At 36.9% G+C, this 20,133-nt stretch overlaps 1 protein-coding gene across 1 annotated transcript in view; it reads right to left on the reverse strand.

Moving 5' to 3' along the window:
- Positions 1-20,133, reverse strand: part of CPS1 (carbamoyl-phosphate synthase 1) — a 171,448-nt gene that overhangs the window by 62,240 nt on the left and 89,075 nt on the right. Inside the window, exons 16-19 of the mRNA XM_007935894.2 lie at positions 19,073-19,283; positions 17,464-17,662; positions 12,424-12,600; positions 9,453-9,571 (exon numbers count right to left, since the gene is read on the reverse strand). Of these exons, the coding sequence (XP_007934085.1) occupies positions 9,453-9,571; positions 12,424-12,600; positions 17,464-17,662; positions 19,073-19,283 (706 nt within the window). The remainder of the gene's footprint in view (positions 1-9,452; positions 9,572-12,423; positions 12,601-17,463; positions 17,663-19,072; positions 19,284-20,133) is intronic.

Genomic DNA, 20,133 nt, shown 5'->3' on the forward strand with positions numbered 1-20,133 from the left:
TGGAAGCCACTTGTATTTTTTTCAGAATTGATTTTATACCTCTGAATGGTGAATTCTATTCTGCATGCACACAAATCAACAAAAGCTCTTACTAAGAGACTTCTATATTAAAAGTTATTAAGACATTGTGGTATTTACCCTAATGGAATTTACAAATTAATTGGGGGATGATACTAACATGTGTAATAATTACAGAACAATGAAGTGAAACTGTGTGGCTCCAATGAGCAAATAGGTGTTATATTGTTGTTGTTGTTGTTATATGTCGTGGAGTCGGCCCCAACTCATAGCGACCCCTCCTTGGGTTTCCCAGGCAGTATCACTACGAAGTAGGATTGCCCAAACTTCCTTCCTAGGTGTTATATACCCACCTCAAATTCTGCTCTTAAACAGTCTGAATTCCCTCAAAGGAAGGTCCTTATTTTATAAAACAAAGCATAAATGTGACAAAATAAGAACAAACATAATCTGTCACCTCCTAAGAATTCATTTATTTATCTACTTCCTCTTTCTCACTATGCCTTGGGTCCTTGTAGTCCATCTTTCATTCCTGCCACCCTATCATTACATTTGGTGGATTTTCTTAGTTCTCTTCCTTTCTGTTCTCTTTAATCCATGAAAAACTGCTGAAACTGTCCTCCTCTTTTATTTCTTTTTAAATGCTCCCTTTCTTTGGCTCCAATGACATTGGAATGTATTGAGGGAAAGAATGCTATCTTTGGATTCAGAAAGTTTTTAACTCAAATCCTGGCTCCAACACGTGAACCAAAAAAAAAATCAAACTCACTGCCATCGAGTTGGACCAGACTCAAAGCCACCCCTCCTTGGGTTTCCGAGGCATTATCACTATGGAAGTAGCGGAGTGGCTGGTGGATTTGAACCGCCAAACTTCTGGTTAGCAGTCAAATGCCTTAGGCACGATGCCACCAGACCTCCAACATATACTACCTGGGAAAACTTGGAAAATTTACTTAAACATTCTGAGCCATAATTTCTTCTTTGAAGTATGAGTCAGGGGTACCCACCTCCTAGAAACTATTATACTGAGACTTATATTACATAACTTATGTAAAGGACTTAGAGCTTTTGTTCTCACTGTCTTTTGAACTTCACGGCCTTGTATTTCTGCCTCTTATAAAGTCCTTAAAGCAACCTTTCTTGTATATGGCTATTTGTGGATATTTCATCTGCAAAAATAGATTACAAATTCACTGAAGGCAGATAAATGACAGACAATTAATTGTTGAACAAAGAGCTAGCTTAATGCCTTGATTGTAGTAGGTGTGCAATAAATATCATCTGGTCTAATAACAGCCTTATTAAAAGAAATGCCATCAAGTAAATATATAACTCATTATGTTAAAAATGCAGATATTGACATAGGGGTAATCTATTAATTCTTGAATAGTAATAGATTTATACATAGAAATTCATTGTATATGTTATTTTAAATCTAAGAGTTTTAGAATTATCAAACAGATTAGAATTAATATACAGAAAACACATATTTTTATTGTATGAATGGTCTGGAAATAACTCCAAAGGCCTTTTAAGTAAAATAATCATCTTGTCTATTCCAGAGTCATAAGTATCATCTCCACTTTTAAAGATGTACTGTCATTTTCAAAACTATGAAAATACCACTTCATTAGTTTTAAAAAAAAAAAAAAACAATTGATAGTGTCATGTGAAATCTATGACATACACTAAAAATCTCTGTCTCATCATGTGGAACATAAAGGTAAATTAAAAATCAAATATGTTTTCTTTATCAAATCACAAAGACATGGAAATTCATACAAATACTCCTTTTTACATAGAAAAAAAAGAACCTTTTCATGTAAGTCTCAATGATTTGCATTTAAGAAAAGATTTACTCTATAAACGATTCCGGGTATGAAAACTAAAATCATTAAATGGCAATCTGTGGCAGCTTAAAAAATTATTTTCTACTTGATATATAATATATAGCAGCTCTGGTAGCATAGTGCCTAAGGCACTTGACTGCTAACCAGGAGGCTGGCGGTTCAAACCCACCAGCCACTCCTCGGAAGGAAGGTTGGGCAATCCTACTTCTGTAGTGATAACTGCCTCGGAAACCCAAGGAGGGGTCGCTAGGAGTTGGGGCCGACTCGATGGCAATTAACAACAACAACAACATATATATTCATGTAGCTACATAGCTGCTTAGTTAAAAAAAAAATTAACTAGAGTGAAAGTGACACTCAGAAATTCAGTGTGAGTTAGTAGTGATGACAAAGAGCATAAGACCATTCCCTGCAAGTCAAGTTAAGGGGTTCCTTGAAGGGGTCCTACCATCCCCATTCTCACTCTGCACCAGAACAATTAATGGTCTCACAAACATACACCTTTGTAAAGTATCTTAAATATTGTAACATATGGCTATATGTTATAATCATAAGCATTTCTTTCCATAAATTAGTTCTATATTTAATATTTTAAGGTGGAAATTTCTATCTCTTTTCTTACCAGAATATATAAATTATCATCAGAAGATAAAGTACTGACCTTTCTCTTTCTACATTTTCTAACTTCTAACAACTAATAGGTGACAGTTTCCCCAGAAAACTTCAATCAAAAAAGCATAAAACATTCTTTTGTAGTTTTTCCATGGCTCGTGAGCAAGTTAGATAAAAAGTCAATAGAAACTAACATGTGTAGGGGAGAACATTCAAAGGGGGTGTTCCAGCTAAGGTGACACCTGCATTATTACATCTGCCAGAAGTTTGTGGCTGCGGGGAAATGGCCAACTTTACTGAGCTCAATTTAGCACTTGAATGCTGAAGTGGAACCCACCAGGATTGCCCTAGATTGTTTTCCTAAGCAACAGGCACACCTATGATTTTCAGCACTCACCAATAGTCATAGTTTATCGTATTGAACATAGTGATGTTCAGATGGAAATTGGGCCTTTGAAAAGGGTACTACAATGACTAACGACAATAACTTTAACTACAATGACTATAGCAGTAAGTGGCAATGAAAGGGGAGAAAATATTGATATTATCAGAATCAGAATGGAAAACAAGTACTTCATGAAGCCCACGGAATACTGGGCAAAAAGAGTTTCTGGATAATGTGTGCATAGCTGTATAATAAACTAAGTTTATGTTGCTTGTTAATAGAGAAATGGATCCAGTTCTTAGCTTCCTATATGTATGTGCTATAACTATATTGCAATGGTCACATCTTCTACCTCTGGACATTTAAAATGGAGGACACAGATTTTTTCAAAATAGTCCTCTACAATATTGTTACCATAAAATGCAGCATTGTGCATAAAAACTGGAAAGCAAAAAATGGACTTTTCAAGGAAAATTGCTCAAAGTGGATGAAATGTAAAAGTACAAGCAATCATCATAAATAGTGGAAAATCTTCTATTTGGTACCTTAACATGATCTGTATCACAAAAAGGAAGGCTGACAGTCTTGTTTAAACATCACTTGAAGGGAGAATTCTAAATTTAGTTCAACTTAGTTCTGGCCATTAGAAGAACAGAATTTTACAATTTAGGCAAGTATAATAAAACCCTTCAGCTGAATATGTCAGTCAGAAATAGCTAAAGAACCCAAAAACCAAAATAAGCAAATAAAATAGTTGAAAAGAGGATAAGCAGATGTTCAAAGACAGTAATTAGGACTCTCACATTTTTCCTTACTTGTACTTTTTTTTAATATTTCGTGATTGTCTTTCAATCTAAAATTTCTAATTAAAATTTATATTATAAATAAAAACAGTTATGGTGTAATGTTCTGAAATAGTTCCTGATCACAAACAAGCCCTCTTATAGTTGAATTCCTTCTTTACTTATAACAAAGGGGGTTCAGTTGAGGATCCTTGTACCAATACTTATCTATTAATTCCTAATACAGTTGAAATCTTTTTTACATATGCTAAAATAGGGGAATAGGCCTATCACATCTTCATCGGTTACTGCAATTGACTCAAGAGCACCTAGCAACAATGATATTGAATATATCTATCATATGTAGTTTTGTTTCTTCCAGATGTTATCGAATCCACCTTTCCACACATCTAAACATAGACATCTGAAGTACTCAGCATCACTGAATTCAAACAAATTCAAATCTCTATATTAAAAGATCGTTTTAAATCCATTCTTTTGTTACTTTAGGGGAATTAGCTATATTAGGAAGACCTAAGTAATGAAGACATTTGATAGGTTTATCTATTTGATTTATGGCTCTTGCACTTCCAGCAACTAGGCCAGATTTCTTTGCATGACCAAAATTGAATTTTTCCATGTACCAGTGGAGGAAAAGACTAGGGATGAGAAAGTACGACTTCCTATTAATAAGCATTCAGGAAAATATTACATGGGAGGAGTGTAATATGGGGAAAAGTCACTGTTTGTAGGATAAGTACGAGAAAAACACCCAGACTAAAATCTGCATAGCTCAGTGGCAAAGGTCAATGCACAGAGTTGATGCAAAGTTTTCAGTTCCACTAAAAATTCTGACCTAACCTTTCTTAAACTCCTTACAGGGTGATCTGAAGTTAATAGATCTCTGGTGATCTCAAACACCTAATGTCCAACACAGACAGAATAGGCACTGGAATCCTACCTGATTCAAATCACATTACACTGAAGACAGAGAAACTTTTCAAAACCCAAAGAAATGTACAAAACCTGAAGAAATAGGCTATCACTCCAGATCAATCAATGCCTCTACACCAACTTATAAATTTGGAGAACTGCCATAAAAGCTAACTTCCTTGGCATGTCCTTGAACAGCAATAAACAATTTAAGAGAAAAAGGAGAAAGTTGGTGAACTCAAGTGGGAAAGAGAGATTACTTTTGTCAAAGCTGTCTGAATACTGGTTATTGCTTCAGTTGGTAAAACTGGCTATGGATTTCCAAGGGTCGTGAGGACTGCCATTGCTCTGTTTGTGTAGTGGAGACCACAAACTGACTTCTGATGGGAGAAAGCACTCAGAGCTAGGATGCTGGGCGATTATTCTATGATCGGTTTACCTTGCCTCACCACCCTGCAGAAGGCTAGGATTTCATCGATCATCCTGAGCATGATACATGATTATCTCCACTCTTGAAGGAAAGTGTTTCTTATTGTAATTTCCACTTTCTCAGAGGCATGGAAAATTCATCAATTATTTCATAATGCCTTATTACAATCTTCTCTCTCCCACCCCTCCTCTGTAGACATTCATACATATATTAAATATATGGTTATATTCCATTTGAGAGTCAAATTCTGGACATTATTTCAGATGACTGTGTATATGTAAATGCAGGTCCCAAACAGGCCATCAATTTGAATGCTATTTTCATATTTTGCTAATAAGTGTATTTATTGGCTTTTAGAAGAATTTTAGCTTGATGAACAACAACAGAAGGGGGCATTTTTGTTTATTATCATAATGATGTGCTATTCATCTTTTCATATGAATACCATTTGTATGACTAGCTAGCATTGCTTCCTTTTTTGAAAAAAAAAAAAGGTCTGGTATTAAAATAAATGACAATGCATCATAAAGAAAATTAAGAAATGATGCATTATAAAAATACAGAAGTAAATGCATATTTTGACTAAAAATGAGTCTCTAAATGCATACATTAAGAATCATAAAATACGCTTTATTAAAACAGGTGACATTTTTCCTTTCAGGGGAAAGAGCAGATCTTCTTGGGCACCCACTATGTGCCAATTGTCCTTTATACTTACATCATTTAAGTTTCACAACAAAGCTGTAAAGTAGATATTAGTAGGAAGAATGCCAGGCTAGAAAAGTGAGGGAGGGAAGGCACACCTGATGCCATGGTGGTAAGACTGACATGGCAATTTATTTCATTCCATAGCCTGTAGTTCTTCCAATGCTCAAGGAGAAAGTCAGGTGAAACCTAACCCATGTCCTGACATTCCATACCTTAGTCTTGCTTTATGTTTCTTCTCTAATACCAAGTGAAGTGATTGCCTTTTCCCCCAGGAGCCTATATGGAAGTGCAAAGGGACTGGGGCACTTTGGGCCAGAAATAAGTTAAGGTAGGGAAATTTTAGGGTCATCTCAAATCACAATAAATAGCTATTTCTTTGGTCTATCACAAAAGCCAGGCTTTCCTACAATGGAGTAGTTGAGATCTTGAAACAAGGTGAACCAGAAAAAAATACAAATGAAAAGAAAAATTTATTTTCTTCACTTTCTTCAAACCAGCAATACATTATTCAGTTATATAACGTCTCTAACCAGAAGGCTGGTGGTTCAAACCCACCAGCCACTCCTCGGAAGGAAGGTTGGGCAATCTATTTCCGTAGTGATACTGCCTCTGCAACCCAAGAAGTTATCGCTAAGAGTTGGGACCAACTCCACGGCACATAACAGCAACAACAACAAGTTAGTAGGGAGGTACAGTGAGCAGTTGAGCTAAATTCCTTGAAGACTAAGCCTCCCTGGATATTTAACCCATTGCACCATGAACTTGATTCTCTCATCATTAGCCTAAACCCATGCTTCTTCCCAGCCTTTAAATATCTAGGGAGGCGCCCTGGTGGTTCAGTGGTTAAAGTGCTTGGCTGCTAACTAGAAGGTTGGCAGCTGCTCCACAGGAGAAATTGTGACAGCAATTTCGGTGAGTTCTCTTCATCTTTCTAGTGAAATATTAAACCTGAGTAGGAAGTAGAGAGAGAGTGGGGTCAAAAGTGGGAGTGGACCCCTGAGATTATGGATAGTATCCTAAAGGAGTAGAGGGAATCCCCAAATTTGTAGCCAACCCGATAGAATTGAGGGGAGCTGTGGGGACTCCTGAGCTCATGACTGGCATCCTGAAGGGGTTATGGGAAAACCCCTAATTTAAAGCCATCAGATCAGAAGTAAGGATGTGGCCGGGACTCCTAAGCTTGAGGTGGCATCTGAGTTTTTGGGAAGACACAGCAGTCGGGAGGGCTTGGTCCTTTAACGTGTGAAGTCTGACCTAGACATGGGTGGTTAGGGTCAGAGGAAGAACCGTTCCATGTCCACTTGGTATCAGACAGAAGTGGCAGAGAAGGAGGGATTTGATTTTTCCACACTCCTCCTACACACTGACATCCCTTCAGTTATGATATTCTTTCAACTCCAGATCCATGTGTGCCACAGAATGACTGACATGGGTAGCTTGAATGCCCTCTATTCTTATTTATTTAACACCTCTAAATAACAATCACTATTGAATTGCTACACATACATCTTCAGTATTCAAAAGAAATGAATAAAAACAGTTAAGCATCACTCAGAAAATAAAATGAGTTCAAGGTTCATATTTACTAACCCCTTGGATCATCCATTAACAGTTTCATTCTGAGCTTCCTTTAGGTTTCACTCTATAATAAATACTTTCAGCTCCCTGGATCCAAACAAACTATAAGGAAGATATATATTTTGAAGTAGGTTTTTTGGACTCTTTAAACATATTAACAGCTTTATATAAAGTTTTGTAATGTAGATCATTAGGAACAATAGAAAGTATCTCTATTTACAAATATGTTTTCTCAGAAAATGGAGACTGATATCAAATTATCAGTCAATAAATTCAACAGAATATGCAAGTCAGAAAGATATCATAAGTGACCTATTACAGTGAGTAATATACACCCATTTCTACTTAGTTAACATCTCAAAACTTGCTTTCTGTAGTAGAAAACACTACTAAATTACAACATCAAATTCACCCAAAATGCAGAATGTATATCAAGAAGAAATTTATATCATAATGCCGTCTGATATTTTTCACCCCAGATCTCGTCCATTACTACATTTGGCTTTTGTAAGTTTCTAGCACCCTCATGTGGTTCAATTGGTGTGGTTTCATTGGCATTAGCAATCCCTTCCCTGAAACTGAAGACAGTGAGACTGTAATTCAACATGGAAGCTCTGCTGGCATCATAAACCAAGAAAAGATACCTCAAGTCAGCAAAATCCTAAGACAAATGTGTTCGCTCAATTCCTACCTCACCCCTATCTACTGTTCATTTTATGCAATCACTAAGAAGGATGAGTTATAGACAACTATGGTTAGCTTCAGCCTTGGCAGAAAGGAGTCTTCGATTTTCATAAGTGAGCATTTGTCTTGGGCACTTATCAAATAAATTTAAAAGAGCCCAATTTTGCTTAAAAAGAAAGTCAGGTGTTTTTATTGTCCAGTTTGTGTATCTTAATTAGGCAATACAGCATCTCAATCATATATCATAGTTATAAATAAATGTAAATGTATTTAAATAATAGTGTAAATAAATGAAAATTGAGAACTTCAGACCTTGGAGGTCTTCCAACTGCCCTTGACATTTGAAGTGATTTTTCTACATCTTCTCAAACCATTTGAGGACAATTTATACAAACAAAATTATTTCCCTCTAAACTTATCCTTAGGAGCTCTGGTCATGTAGTGGTCAAAGCATTCGGTTACCAACCAAAAGTTCAGCAATTAGAACCTACCTCGACAGAAGAAAGATGAGGCAGTCTGCTTCCATAAAGATTTACAGCCTCAGAAACCCTATGGAGTAGTTCTCCTTTGTCCTGTAGGGTCACTATGAGTTGGAATTGACTCAATAGCAATGACTTTGCTTTTGATATTTTGGGTTTAAACATATCCATAGGCTCGTACAAGAGACATCTTCTACTAATAATATACCTTATAGCCCCCTTGAGGGGAGATGCTAAAGAGGACTATAGTTCTTCCTCAAATAACTAATATATATAAATTCTCCTGCTATCAAAGATAACTGTTCTAAACCTATCTGTAATTTCACAAGCCTGAGGTGCCATAACAAATGGTCTTCCCATGAAAAATAAAAACGAAGATGTTAAGGCACTGATATTACTGAAATATTCTGAACACGAAACGAAATTTTAAAAATAATTGGCCATGAAGGAGATAAAAATGTAAATGAGTGAGAGGTAAAGAGTCTATTAGCAGAAACTTGAGTGTGGCTGATTTGTATGCTGAGCTGGAAGTGCCAATGTTAAAAATACCAGTAGAATGCTCATCAGTATACGGCAATGTGGAAGCTGATATTATACAAGAGAAAAGGCCTCAGAACTTAGGAGAAAATGTGTGGAAACAAGACTCTTATTCATTTAATTATTGGCAAATAAAATTAAAATCCAGGGAATGTTTGATAACCAAATAACATATATTCATAAATGTGCACATATGTGCACATATCTTTATAAATTCAAGAGAGAGTCCTAACAAAATCATTATTATGTTTGATGGTCAGGATGGTGGTAGAAAATGACTGGAAATATTAATAAATAAACATGTAAAAACTGCCATTTGTCTTGTGGCCATGGCTATTGTTTTCCAACCTTGGCACTATTTTTCTCATTGAAACAGAATCTTGATCGAATGCTTAAGGGTAGGAAGGAAAGTTGCATGGAAAATACCTGGAGTTGAGCAGAGCAATACTGCCTTACCTGTTGAGCCCTTTCAGTGTCTTTTCCATGCTTAAAATGTCACGCATCTTATACAAGAACCACTTATCAATGTATGTGAGCTTCTCAATCTCATCAAGGGACATGTTGTCTTCCATAGCCTACCAAAAGAAGAGATACTTTCCTTTACAAACATTTTATAAATGTCTTATTTGGCTGAAAACATACAGCAGCCTTCCTTCTCCATGTTAGAGAGCCTCAGGCTATAGACTGAGGTCTGAAACATGAAACAAAAAAACTGATGTAACTGAGGTTCCTTCCAAAAAACCTAAAGATGCATCCAAATACACCATGAATAGAATACAGAAGAGATAGAGGGAGTTAATCAGAGAGAGGAGTGCTCAGAAAAATTCGTCTCACAAGCTCTGCTTCCCTGGTCTGTGTGTGACTGAGTTACAGTTGAGATCCTATATTTGGCACATCTTTAAGAAATTAAAGATCATCTCTTAAAACCATACTTAAGCCAAGTTGGTAATAAAATTTAGAATCCATATAATGATCATTTGACATATATTTTGGAAACATAATTATCCTTTAGCAAATAGTTTTTTATCACCCCAATCCATATTCACACAAATATTCATTCATGATTTTATTTCACTTATTTCTAATATCAGAGAAACCAGTAAAATGAGTGTTGAGATATACATAGCTCATAACTTTGTTGACAAGAGTAAGATGACATCTAATAGAAATGATCAAAGCCATATTCATTTCCTAAGTCTATTAGTGTTTCTATTATTTAATTCTCCCTGAAATTATAGCCAGATTTCCAAGGACTTAGTTATATGTTGGCTATCAGCACTGTAAGGTGAATAGAATGTTAATGAATTAGTGATGTTCCTGACAGATCAAATGATGTTTTCACACAGTCACACACACTAATCACTCTGTGATTGAGAGGGCACCTACAGTCCTATAATCCTTTCTCTATGGTGAAGAGCAACTACAATCACATCCACAGTTTCTAATAGAAAGCAAGACTCTGCCAGAGTCTTAGGACTTCATCACTGCAGCTTTACCACGCCGTACCACTATCATGAAGTTCATAAAGACCCCAAACAAGTGTGAGGCTATTTTAATGCTCCCAACATCAAAAATAATGCCTTGCATTCTCCCCAAATCAAAAGAGGTGATGATCCAGTCATCTTGAAATAAGACTGCTGCAAAAATCAGACCTCTGAGCAACTTGCCCTTTTCTAAGAATCATGAAAGCGAGTGAAGATTTACACACTCCCTTCATTGTTTTTCCCCTTCAGCGATCCACAGTCCTAACACTTTGTCAAATTCGCCAAGTTTCTGGTTGCTGTGGAAATGAACAGTAATGATGATCTCCAACAAACAGAAATTAATTCCTTCTCCTGGCACTCTGGCAGACAGTAATTCATACCTCAGACCCAGTACTTCTTGCTCATAGATAGAGTACACCATGAAAGAAAGAACTTCTACACATTTTCACTGAGTCTGTTAGAAAAGAATGAGAGATTTGCTTAAGTTTTACAGCCTAGCTGGGAACTTGGAATTCTTCCCTTTTTTGTCCTCCTCAAAATGGCAGAGCATGAGTGCCAGAATTAAGGGGGGAAAAAAAAATCCATTTACTGCCCTTTGCCTGGGGAGGAACTATATAGCTATATCTATATAGATATAGATAGATGATAGACCAGACAGATAGATGATAGATAGATAGATAGATAAATAGATAGATAGATAGATAGACAGATAGATAGGCAGACAATACGGATTGCTTTTTAAACAAAAGACTCAAAATAGAAACACCAAGAAGACAGAATGATTTCCTAGAATAGTCTATCACTGCTGTCATACATGCCTCACACTAAAATATTAATTTTCTGTTATCTTGAAACTCAACATTTAGAAATGTCCATCAAAACATTTCCCAGCATTTCAATGAGACTTACATATTCTACATTTAGAAACCCTAAGAATGAGGAGAGTATACATTATATGCAATCCCTTCCTCTTTCTCCAGGACTCTCAATAGATGGGCAAAAAAGTTCCAGTGAGTTCAGAATCACTAATGGCCTTTTTTTGTTGCTGCAAAGCCAAATAACAAAGACAGCCTCTGCCTTTAAAGATAAAATTCATATTTTCATCAACTCACTCCATATGCATATGCAAACACATAAAATGGTCAGTGGGGCTTTATAGCCCCAGTAGGGGTTGGTATTGTTGGAGGATTAACTACAGCGCTTTCTTAAATGTCAAAAACCCATTCAGGGATTTCTGGCCAGACAGATCCCAGATGCCCAAGTCACCTTTTATAAAATCAGATGAGCTGAAACTTCAAAACTCTAAGCACAGTAAACATGAAAGGAGATTAATATGGCATTTAATTTGCATAAAAAGGAACTGGGTGGAAGTGAGAATTTTAGGGCTTTTTTATTCTAAAAGTAAGATCAATACAATAATTATATGAAGCCTATAATCAGAGAGGTTCCTTATAGTCTGCTGTTGTTTAAGCACAGAGAAACAAGCAAATAAAGATTCTTCTGGAATCTGAAGCAGTAGTATTATTTTATGCATCTTCCTTTCTAAAACACAGTTTTCCAAGAGCAAGTAATGAGGGTGATAGGAAATGAATGATGTTAATATAATCAAACCTACTTAGCAGTATTGATACTACATTTACAAAAAGGAAAGGGACATTTTATCTATGTGATCATCCTTTAAAACTGGGATATGTCCTTGAGGCTTGGCCAAAAGTCAAACAAACAAACAAACAAAAAGGATAAAAAGAAGGATAATTTTTCATTAAATATAGAATTAATTGATGAAATCTTTAAAAGTCTCTAGTTTATCATCACTGAAGAGGATTTTAAAAATTCCTTAAATTATCTGAATTAAAAACAATTTTGTGATTCACTTTTACTTTAAAGCCCAGGCTGACTATTTTGTAAAAAGTAGTAGGTCCGGGCTCCTAGTTGCATATTACCTTGGCAATGGCATAGATGCGGGTGCTAGATGGTTCAGCCAGCTCTCTTCTGAGATCTAGGTTGGATGGCCACTCTTTGTTCATGGGCAGACGGGGAGTGAAACCATCCACAGATGGGTGACACATCCGTAAAGCCTTCTGGAAACTTTCCTCAAAGGTACGACCAATAGCCATGACCTGTAACATACGTTTAAAAAACCAAGGCCATCAGTCAATTTCAACTTACTTAAAGAAAGAGGTTACCTATATTTTTCATCTGTAACAGAGTGGAAAAAGTCTCTTAAGTCTCAGAATAAACTTAAGAACAAAATATATATTAGAAAAATTCTACTCAAGTTTTAGACTTATTCCGTCCCCCTTTCCTCTCCATGGTCTTGGCATAATCGGAGTTATTAACATTAGTTTTATTTATTTTAACCATTAAAGGAATTTATCTGTGTTTACTGAGATTGATGAGGACATCACCTGTGCCTGCTGTGTTGTTGTTGTTGTGTGCCGTCGAGTCGGACCTGACGCATAGCGACCCCTCCTTGGGTTGCTGAGTCAGTATCACTACGGAAGTAGATTGCCCAACCTTCCTTCCAAGGAGTGGCTGGTGAGTTTGAACCGCCAGTCTTCTGGTTAGCAGTCAAATGCCTTAGGCACTATGCTACCAGAGCTCCCATGCCTGCTATGGACCATAGTATTTGTGGTGGTTAAGTCTGTGTGTCAACTTGGCTGGGTCTGGTTGAGTGGCTGGTAGCTGAATGTAGTTATTCCCCATGGTGAGATTGGTAATTAACTCCATGGTGGAATCTATTGAAACAGCTGAGTAGCTGCCTTGGGTATGTGGTCTGCTTCCTGTATATAAGAAACAGCTTTGGAAATGGTATCTAGCTTATGGCATGCATGGACCCTGCATGTAGCCGTGTCATTGTTCAGCAGCCTGCCATACTCTGCCAACCTTGGGATTTCAGTGGACTTGAATTAATGGCCTGTCATGTAGTTTGGTAACATCAGAACTATGCCATTTTACTTGTAGACCTTGGGCTTGTTGGTCTCAGCAGCCAGTAGCTGCCTGAGTGAAGAGATAGGCCAGGAGCAAGAGGCAGAGCTGAAGCCCAAGGTTGAGGGGTTTTCACCCAGCCCCTAGAGCCTGGCACTTTGAACTCGGACTTCTAGCCTCCCAAACTATAAGAGAATAAACTCCTGTTTGTTCAAGCTACCCCATTGGTGGTATGTATATTTCTGTCAGAGTGGCACTAGGTAATCAGAACAGTATTAAAATAATAAATGTATAACCAGAACACACAAAGCCACCTTTAGAAAGCTCTTGCTTTTGTGCTTTTATGTAGATGTCCTTTAGAAAAGAAAGAAAATGAAAAGAAATAAGACATATATTAACACAAAAACAGCTATTTCTAAATGAGCATTGGTAGATATTCAAGTCAGGTTGGTTTTCTTTATAGCTAAGCATTAATATTAATAGAACCTTGAGAATCATAACAAGTACTGACAGATTCAGATTTTGAATGTAGGAGGAGACTAAATTCTCCGTAACAAATTCAGTGTGTCTTTCCACAATCTTTACAGCTGATTTGTACACTAATAAATTAGAAAAACCATGTGGTTATTTAGGTTAGACAAGGCTCAAGTCAGAAATAGGATTTACCTTGCAGCCTACCCAGTTATTTTCATTGGATAAACACTGTCTTTGATTCTTTCCATGAAATACTAGATTGTTATGCATTGTGAGTCTCCAATTCCAACTAATAACAGTCATAAATGCTGCCTTCAGTAAACTTCTGTGATTCCTCAAACAGACTCAAATTCCCATTAATGTCAGTTTAGGGAATCTTGATGTCAATTGTCTGACATGATACATATTCAAAGATCACTGAACCCAAACAGATAACCTTTTCACACTGCTTCAAATTTAATTAGAAATAAGGAAAGATTCACAAAAGCAGGGAAAAACAAAATGTTAGTCCAATTCAGGTATGCAATTTGCAAGCCATAGTGGCATCTTGAAAAGTTAGGCAACATGTTTATAGATTTTCTAGCATAAGTAGGAAGAGGCTGCCAGAAATAATATGGGTATGGTGCTATACAATTAAGAAAATATTTATGGGACATATACTAAAGTTTGTAGGTGGTCCTTGCTCTATCTCCAAATTATGTTTGATTTTTGGCCCCAAAGTAACAAGTTCTATAAGTAGCTCACCATAAATTTTTATTAAATTTCAGCACACAGTCTTTTGCGGTCCATTCAATAAAAGAGAAGTAAGCGTACTTACATGATAATAAAAAAAATGCATAAGCTTAATGCTCAAAACTTTTTAAGTACTTTTATATTATTTAAATTCATATTCATTAAGTGAAAATATTACCATTTTTCAATGGACTAACTATTATGGCCTTCCCTGGACCTACTCTACAACATTTCATAGCATCTATATGTAAATACTGTATTTTATCTTTTATCACAGTTTAATTCATATTATATTTTATTCTTTTTATATTTCCTGAACTTATCAGTGGCAGATAATGTGTCATAATTATCTGTAACTAATTCTTTGTTTTATCTTCCCAATGTCTTGCACAATGAAGAACTTAGGAAATGTCTGCTAACTTGATTTGAATGAAATATAAGGTACTAAATATTCACTATTGACAAAAACCTCTCAAGTAAGCCTCAAATGAAAACATTACAAAATTCTCTATTTTCTTTGGCTTATAAATTTTACTGTGAACATTATGAAAAGGGGCATTTCCTATGAAATATAAACCTATAACTGTTGTTGATCTGGTTGAAACGCTACCAACACAGTTTTCTATGGCATTTGAATTCCCATTCCATTATGCACTAAAAGGAATGATAGAAAACTTAAGATTTGAAACAACTAGGAAGGAAGGAAAAATACTACTTGGTGTTTGACAACTTATAAGATATTTTAACTTAAATGGTCAAATTGTTCATTATCTGCTGTTATTTTAAAATCTTCCGTTAACATCTTGGAACTAAGGAAAACAATAGTAATAATCTGCCTTTTATGTGTGAATATGATTGACCAGTAAAATGTCTTCTTTTTTCCTTTTTCCAGTGTATTTCCTGTGATTAGTGGCATAGATTTCTGAAATGATTGGTCTTAGTTTAGTCTATAAACTTTGTCATCGGAAAAATGAAGGCCAAAATGAAAATTGAACCCATAAATAGTCTTTTGTTCTGGGCTTTAACCAGCTTAGATACCTAGACACGGACTAAAACTCTTATATTGGCCATCAGAGATAGAGATAAGATAAAGAGATAAAGTAAGATAGAAGATGGATGGATAGATAGATGTAGAGATACAGATTCATGTATACTAGTACTCAAGGTTGGGCAATCCACTCTGGTAGCATAGTGCCTAAGGCACTTGACTGCTAACCAGGAGGCTGGCGGTTCAAACCCACCAGCCACTCCTTGGAAGGAAGGTTGGGCAATCCTACTTCCGTAGTGATAACTGCCTCGGAAACCCAAGGAGGGGTCGCTAGGAGTCGGGGCCGACTCGATGGCAAATAACAACAACAACAACAGTACTCAAGTTTGGGCAATCCACTTCCATAGTGATACCACTTCAGAAACCCAAGGAGAGGTCACTATGAGTCGAGATCAACTCGATGGCACATAACAACAATACATCAGTACTCAAAAGTCTTATGCTACACTTGAATCATGTTTATGAATATAAATATATTAACAATAATGATTATAAAATTACATTTATTGGAGGTATACTGTGAATTTACCTAAGGATATTACTAAACACTACATGTAGTAATTGTGAAGTGTATAAGAACCCCACCCTCACCAAAAAAACCAAACTCACTGCCATCGAGGCAATTCGACTCCTAGTGACCCCTCCTGGGACGTCCAAGGCAGTATCTCTATGGAAATAGGTCGCCCAGTCATCCTTCTGAGGAGTGCCTGGTGGGTTTGAACTGCCAGCCTTCTGGTTAGCAGTCAAATGCCTTAGGCAGTATACCACCAGAGTTCCCAAGAACCCCTTGAGGTGGGAATTATCATCTCCATTTTGTAGACCAGGAACCTGAGGCCCAATGTGTTTCCTGGGAACTTCTAGATAATGAATGACAAGGCCAAGAATAAAACTCCAATTCACCTGGTTCCAAAGCCCATGATCTCTCCGTTACACCAAACCTCCTCAGTAGAAAGAGAGAAGCTCAGGAGCAAGCATCTGGATTTCTGTCTTTCCTCTCACAGAGAATTGCTACTCTTTGAAGGTGGAATAATCTGGTAGTGCAGTGCCTAAGGCACTCGACTGCTAACCAGAAGGCTGGCACTCCAAACTCATCAGCCACTCCTCGGAAGGAAGGTCGGGCAATCTACTTCCGTAGTGATACTGCCTCGGAAACCCAAGGAGGGGTGCTATGAGTCGGGTCCGACTGGACGGCACATAACAACAACAATTTTAATGTCATATAGTATGAAGTAAAACAGTATGAAAATTCTCTTAAGGGGCTAAATGCTTAGAGTTTTTCAGGTTAATAAAAGCGGATTTAATACACCACCATTACTTCTCCATTTAAAGCTGAAAGAGCCCTGAGAGATCTTTGAATCCAACCTCTTTCTTTAACAGACGTGGGAAGTGAGGTATAAGCAAGTTGAAGCCAAATTTAGCCTGAATGGATTAAAATTGAATTTGTAACCTCAAGTCAGTGGCCTTTTTGTTATATTATGCAATATTTTATCTTACTTTTGTGGTTTGATTATAAAATACCTCATATTTATATGAATATTTGTTTTCATATGCATATATATATTATATACCTACATACATGTCCTCTCCTTTTAAATAGAAGCTCTTAGAATCCAATGAAATGGTCATGTAACTTTAACAGTTAAATAGACAGTTGTTTAAACACTAGGGAAGAAACCAATTTACTTTTTATCCTCTAATCAAAAACTCTGAGTCCAGGCAACCTTAAGACTTTCCATGGTATTGAGGATTTTGCAAAGTAATCTGAGAACAAGGATTAAATAGAAGAGTAAACTAGACTCACCTCTCCTACACTTTTCATAGAGCTACCAATTCGGCTAGAGGTTCCATGAAAACGGTCAAGATCCCAGCGAGGAATCTTGGTAACCATGTAGTCCAGGCTAGGTTCGAAGCAAGCTGATGTCTTCCCCGACACAACATTCTTGATTTCTGGAAGTGGGATACCTAGGGCAATCTTTGCAGCAATGAATGCCAATGGATAACTATAAAGGAGAAGACAAATTTTGTTTCAACTTTAAGTAGTAAGCACTGGAAACAGCCCAAACCATAAATTAGTTTTACTTAGAAATTCTGGTATTGTTGCACTTCAGGGTCCAAGATACACCTGATTCTCTGTTCTGTTTATTTAATACCCACTCATAAAATAATGCAAGTCAAGACAAAAGTGTGGAGACGTAGGTCACAGAAGAATTCACTCTCCATGCTTGGCATGCATAGCTCCAACTGCTTACCTTCACCTCTTCAACCACAAGTCAATAACTGCCTTAATAAATAAAGCACTCACTTGTTTAACCTCCACTAAGCTAAGAATCTGCTAAACAATCTTTGGAAAAAAAAATATCCATGTGTGGACCTAGGAAGACAGTTGAGTTAGCTGGCACTGTGGAGTATGCAGTGGCCAGGAAACATAGGCATTGCAAATACTGTCCTTAGCTGTGTCTCCAAATTATCTTTGGACTTCAGCACCAAGAATTCGGTAATGCAAAGAAGGAGGTAGAAGGTTTATGTGATTGAAAGGTCAATTTTGTGTATCTGAAAGGTCAGTTTTAATACTGGTGCTTGAGAAAATAATTCATAGAACTATAGAATTATATATTAGTCCTTTGAATCCAACTTCCCCACCCTACAGATGAGGCAACTGATAGAAACGATAAGTAATTTACCCAAAGTCACACAATCAGTGGAAGAACCAGAATGAGAACTAAGGTTTTCTGACTCCTGCATAGGGCAACACATTCTATGAGCACTCCATGCAGCACTTGGTAGCTATATAAAATATCTATAGAAGTAATTATTTTGTTAATTTGAATGCCATGTCATTTAAATGCCAGATGCTAAATATAATAAAATGAAATGCATTAATTAATTTTCTCTCCAATGATGCTTGCTAGGAATTGTTCAAATGGATTGTAAACTTATTTATTGGGTTGCAACATTTACCTGTGGAAAAGTCCTACATTGTTTAGTGTATGAAAATAAAAATAATGTGTACTAAATGTTTGATCCAAGTAAACTTATTTTCCTAGCATTTTCTGTAGGGCTATACACCTGAAGAAGCCTGATGAGGACTAATATTAAGGAGTAATTGGCATTTTTTTAGCAACATCTGCAAAGTGCAATTAAGAAGCAGATTTTTCACAGCCTGTTTTGACCACCCAGATTTTGATTAGTTTATGATTAGCCAGCAAACAAAGCCAGCTAGCAATACCATTTGCCTCAATCTGGCAGCAAGCTCATTAATAACCATGTCCTTAGGGTCCCACAAATGATTTGCAGCCAGCATACAGAAGTGGGGAATATAGTTTTTAAATATAGCACAGTATTCTACTATCTGTCAATTTTCCATTACTATTTGCAAGGACTCCACAGAGCCATGACTGATCTGGTCTTACCCAGTGGCCTTTGAAGCCAGGGCAGAGCTTCGGGACAATCTGGCATTCACTTCAATGATGCAGTATTCCATTGAGGTAGGATGAAGGGCAAACTGAATGTTGCATTCACCCACAATGCCCAGATGGCGAACAACATTAATTGAAGAACGCCTCAACATCTGAAACTCTGTGTTGGAGAGTGTCTGGGCAGGGGCCACGACAACTGAATCACCTATAAAGCCAAGAAACACTAATTATTTGATGGCATAGCTCAATTACCCACTTCAGTGACTTAATAATCTACTCACGTGGTACAAGAAAGACGAAGAACAGTCCATAGGTTTGTTAGGAAAGTAGTATCTTAAGGAAACATATATAAGGAACATCAAATATTATTTCCCATAATTCTTGTTTTATCATTCTAACACATTGCTTACAGAAACCACTCTCATCTTTGCCACATTCATCTAGCTACCAATGCTTCAGTCATCTATTTGCTGGATTAACATGAACTTCTTCATCTTCCTTTCATTTTACCTCAAATTCCCTCTTAAGTTCTTCCCTCCATAGAATCATATCTCCTCTTGGCCCAGACTGATTCATCCGGTTGTTCTCTCTTATCCTTTCCCATTTCTTCACTCTTCCTCCAATCACAGCCTCTTATATACCCAATCTCTTACTCCATCTCTACTGACAACAACAACAAAAAAAGCCTCAGTGCTGTTGAATCAGTTCCAACTCGTAACGGCCCCTCCTTTGGTTTCTGAAGCAGTATCTCTATGGAAGGAGATTGCCCCATCTTCTTTCCAAGGAGTGGCTGGGGGTTGAATCACCAGCCTTCCGGTTAGCAATCAAATGCCTTAGGCATCATGACACCAGAGCTCCTTGCCTACAAACGTATTCAAATCTCTTCTGTGAAAAAAATCCTTCCACAACAATCACACAAACCTTCTACCTCCTTCTTTGCATTACCGAACTTCTCAACCTCTTGCCAGTCCTGCTCATCACTCAATACCGCATCAATCCTTTCAATTTGGTTGACATTACCAACTTTGCATGGAACCTTCCCTCTTAGACATCTA

This window comes from Orycteropus afer, unplaced genomic scaffold (assembly GCF_000298275.1).
Source record: "Orycteropus afer afer isolate SDZICR_OR568_19922 unplaced genomic scaffold, OryAfe1.0 scaffold00002, whole genome shotgun sequence".
In the NCBI taxonomy this organism is placed as follows: Eukaryota; Metazoa; Chordata; class Mammalia; order Tubulidentata; family Orycteropodidae; genus Orycteropus; species Orycteropus afer.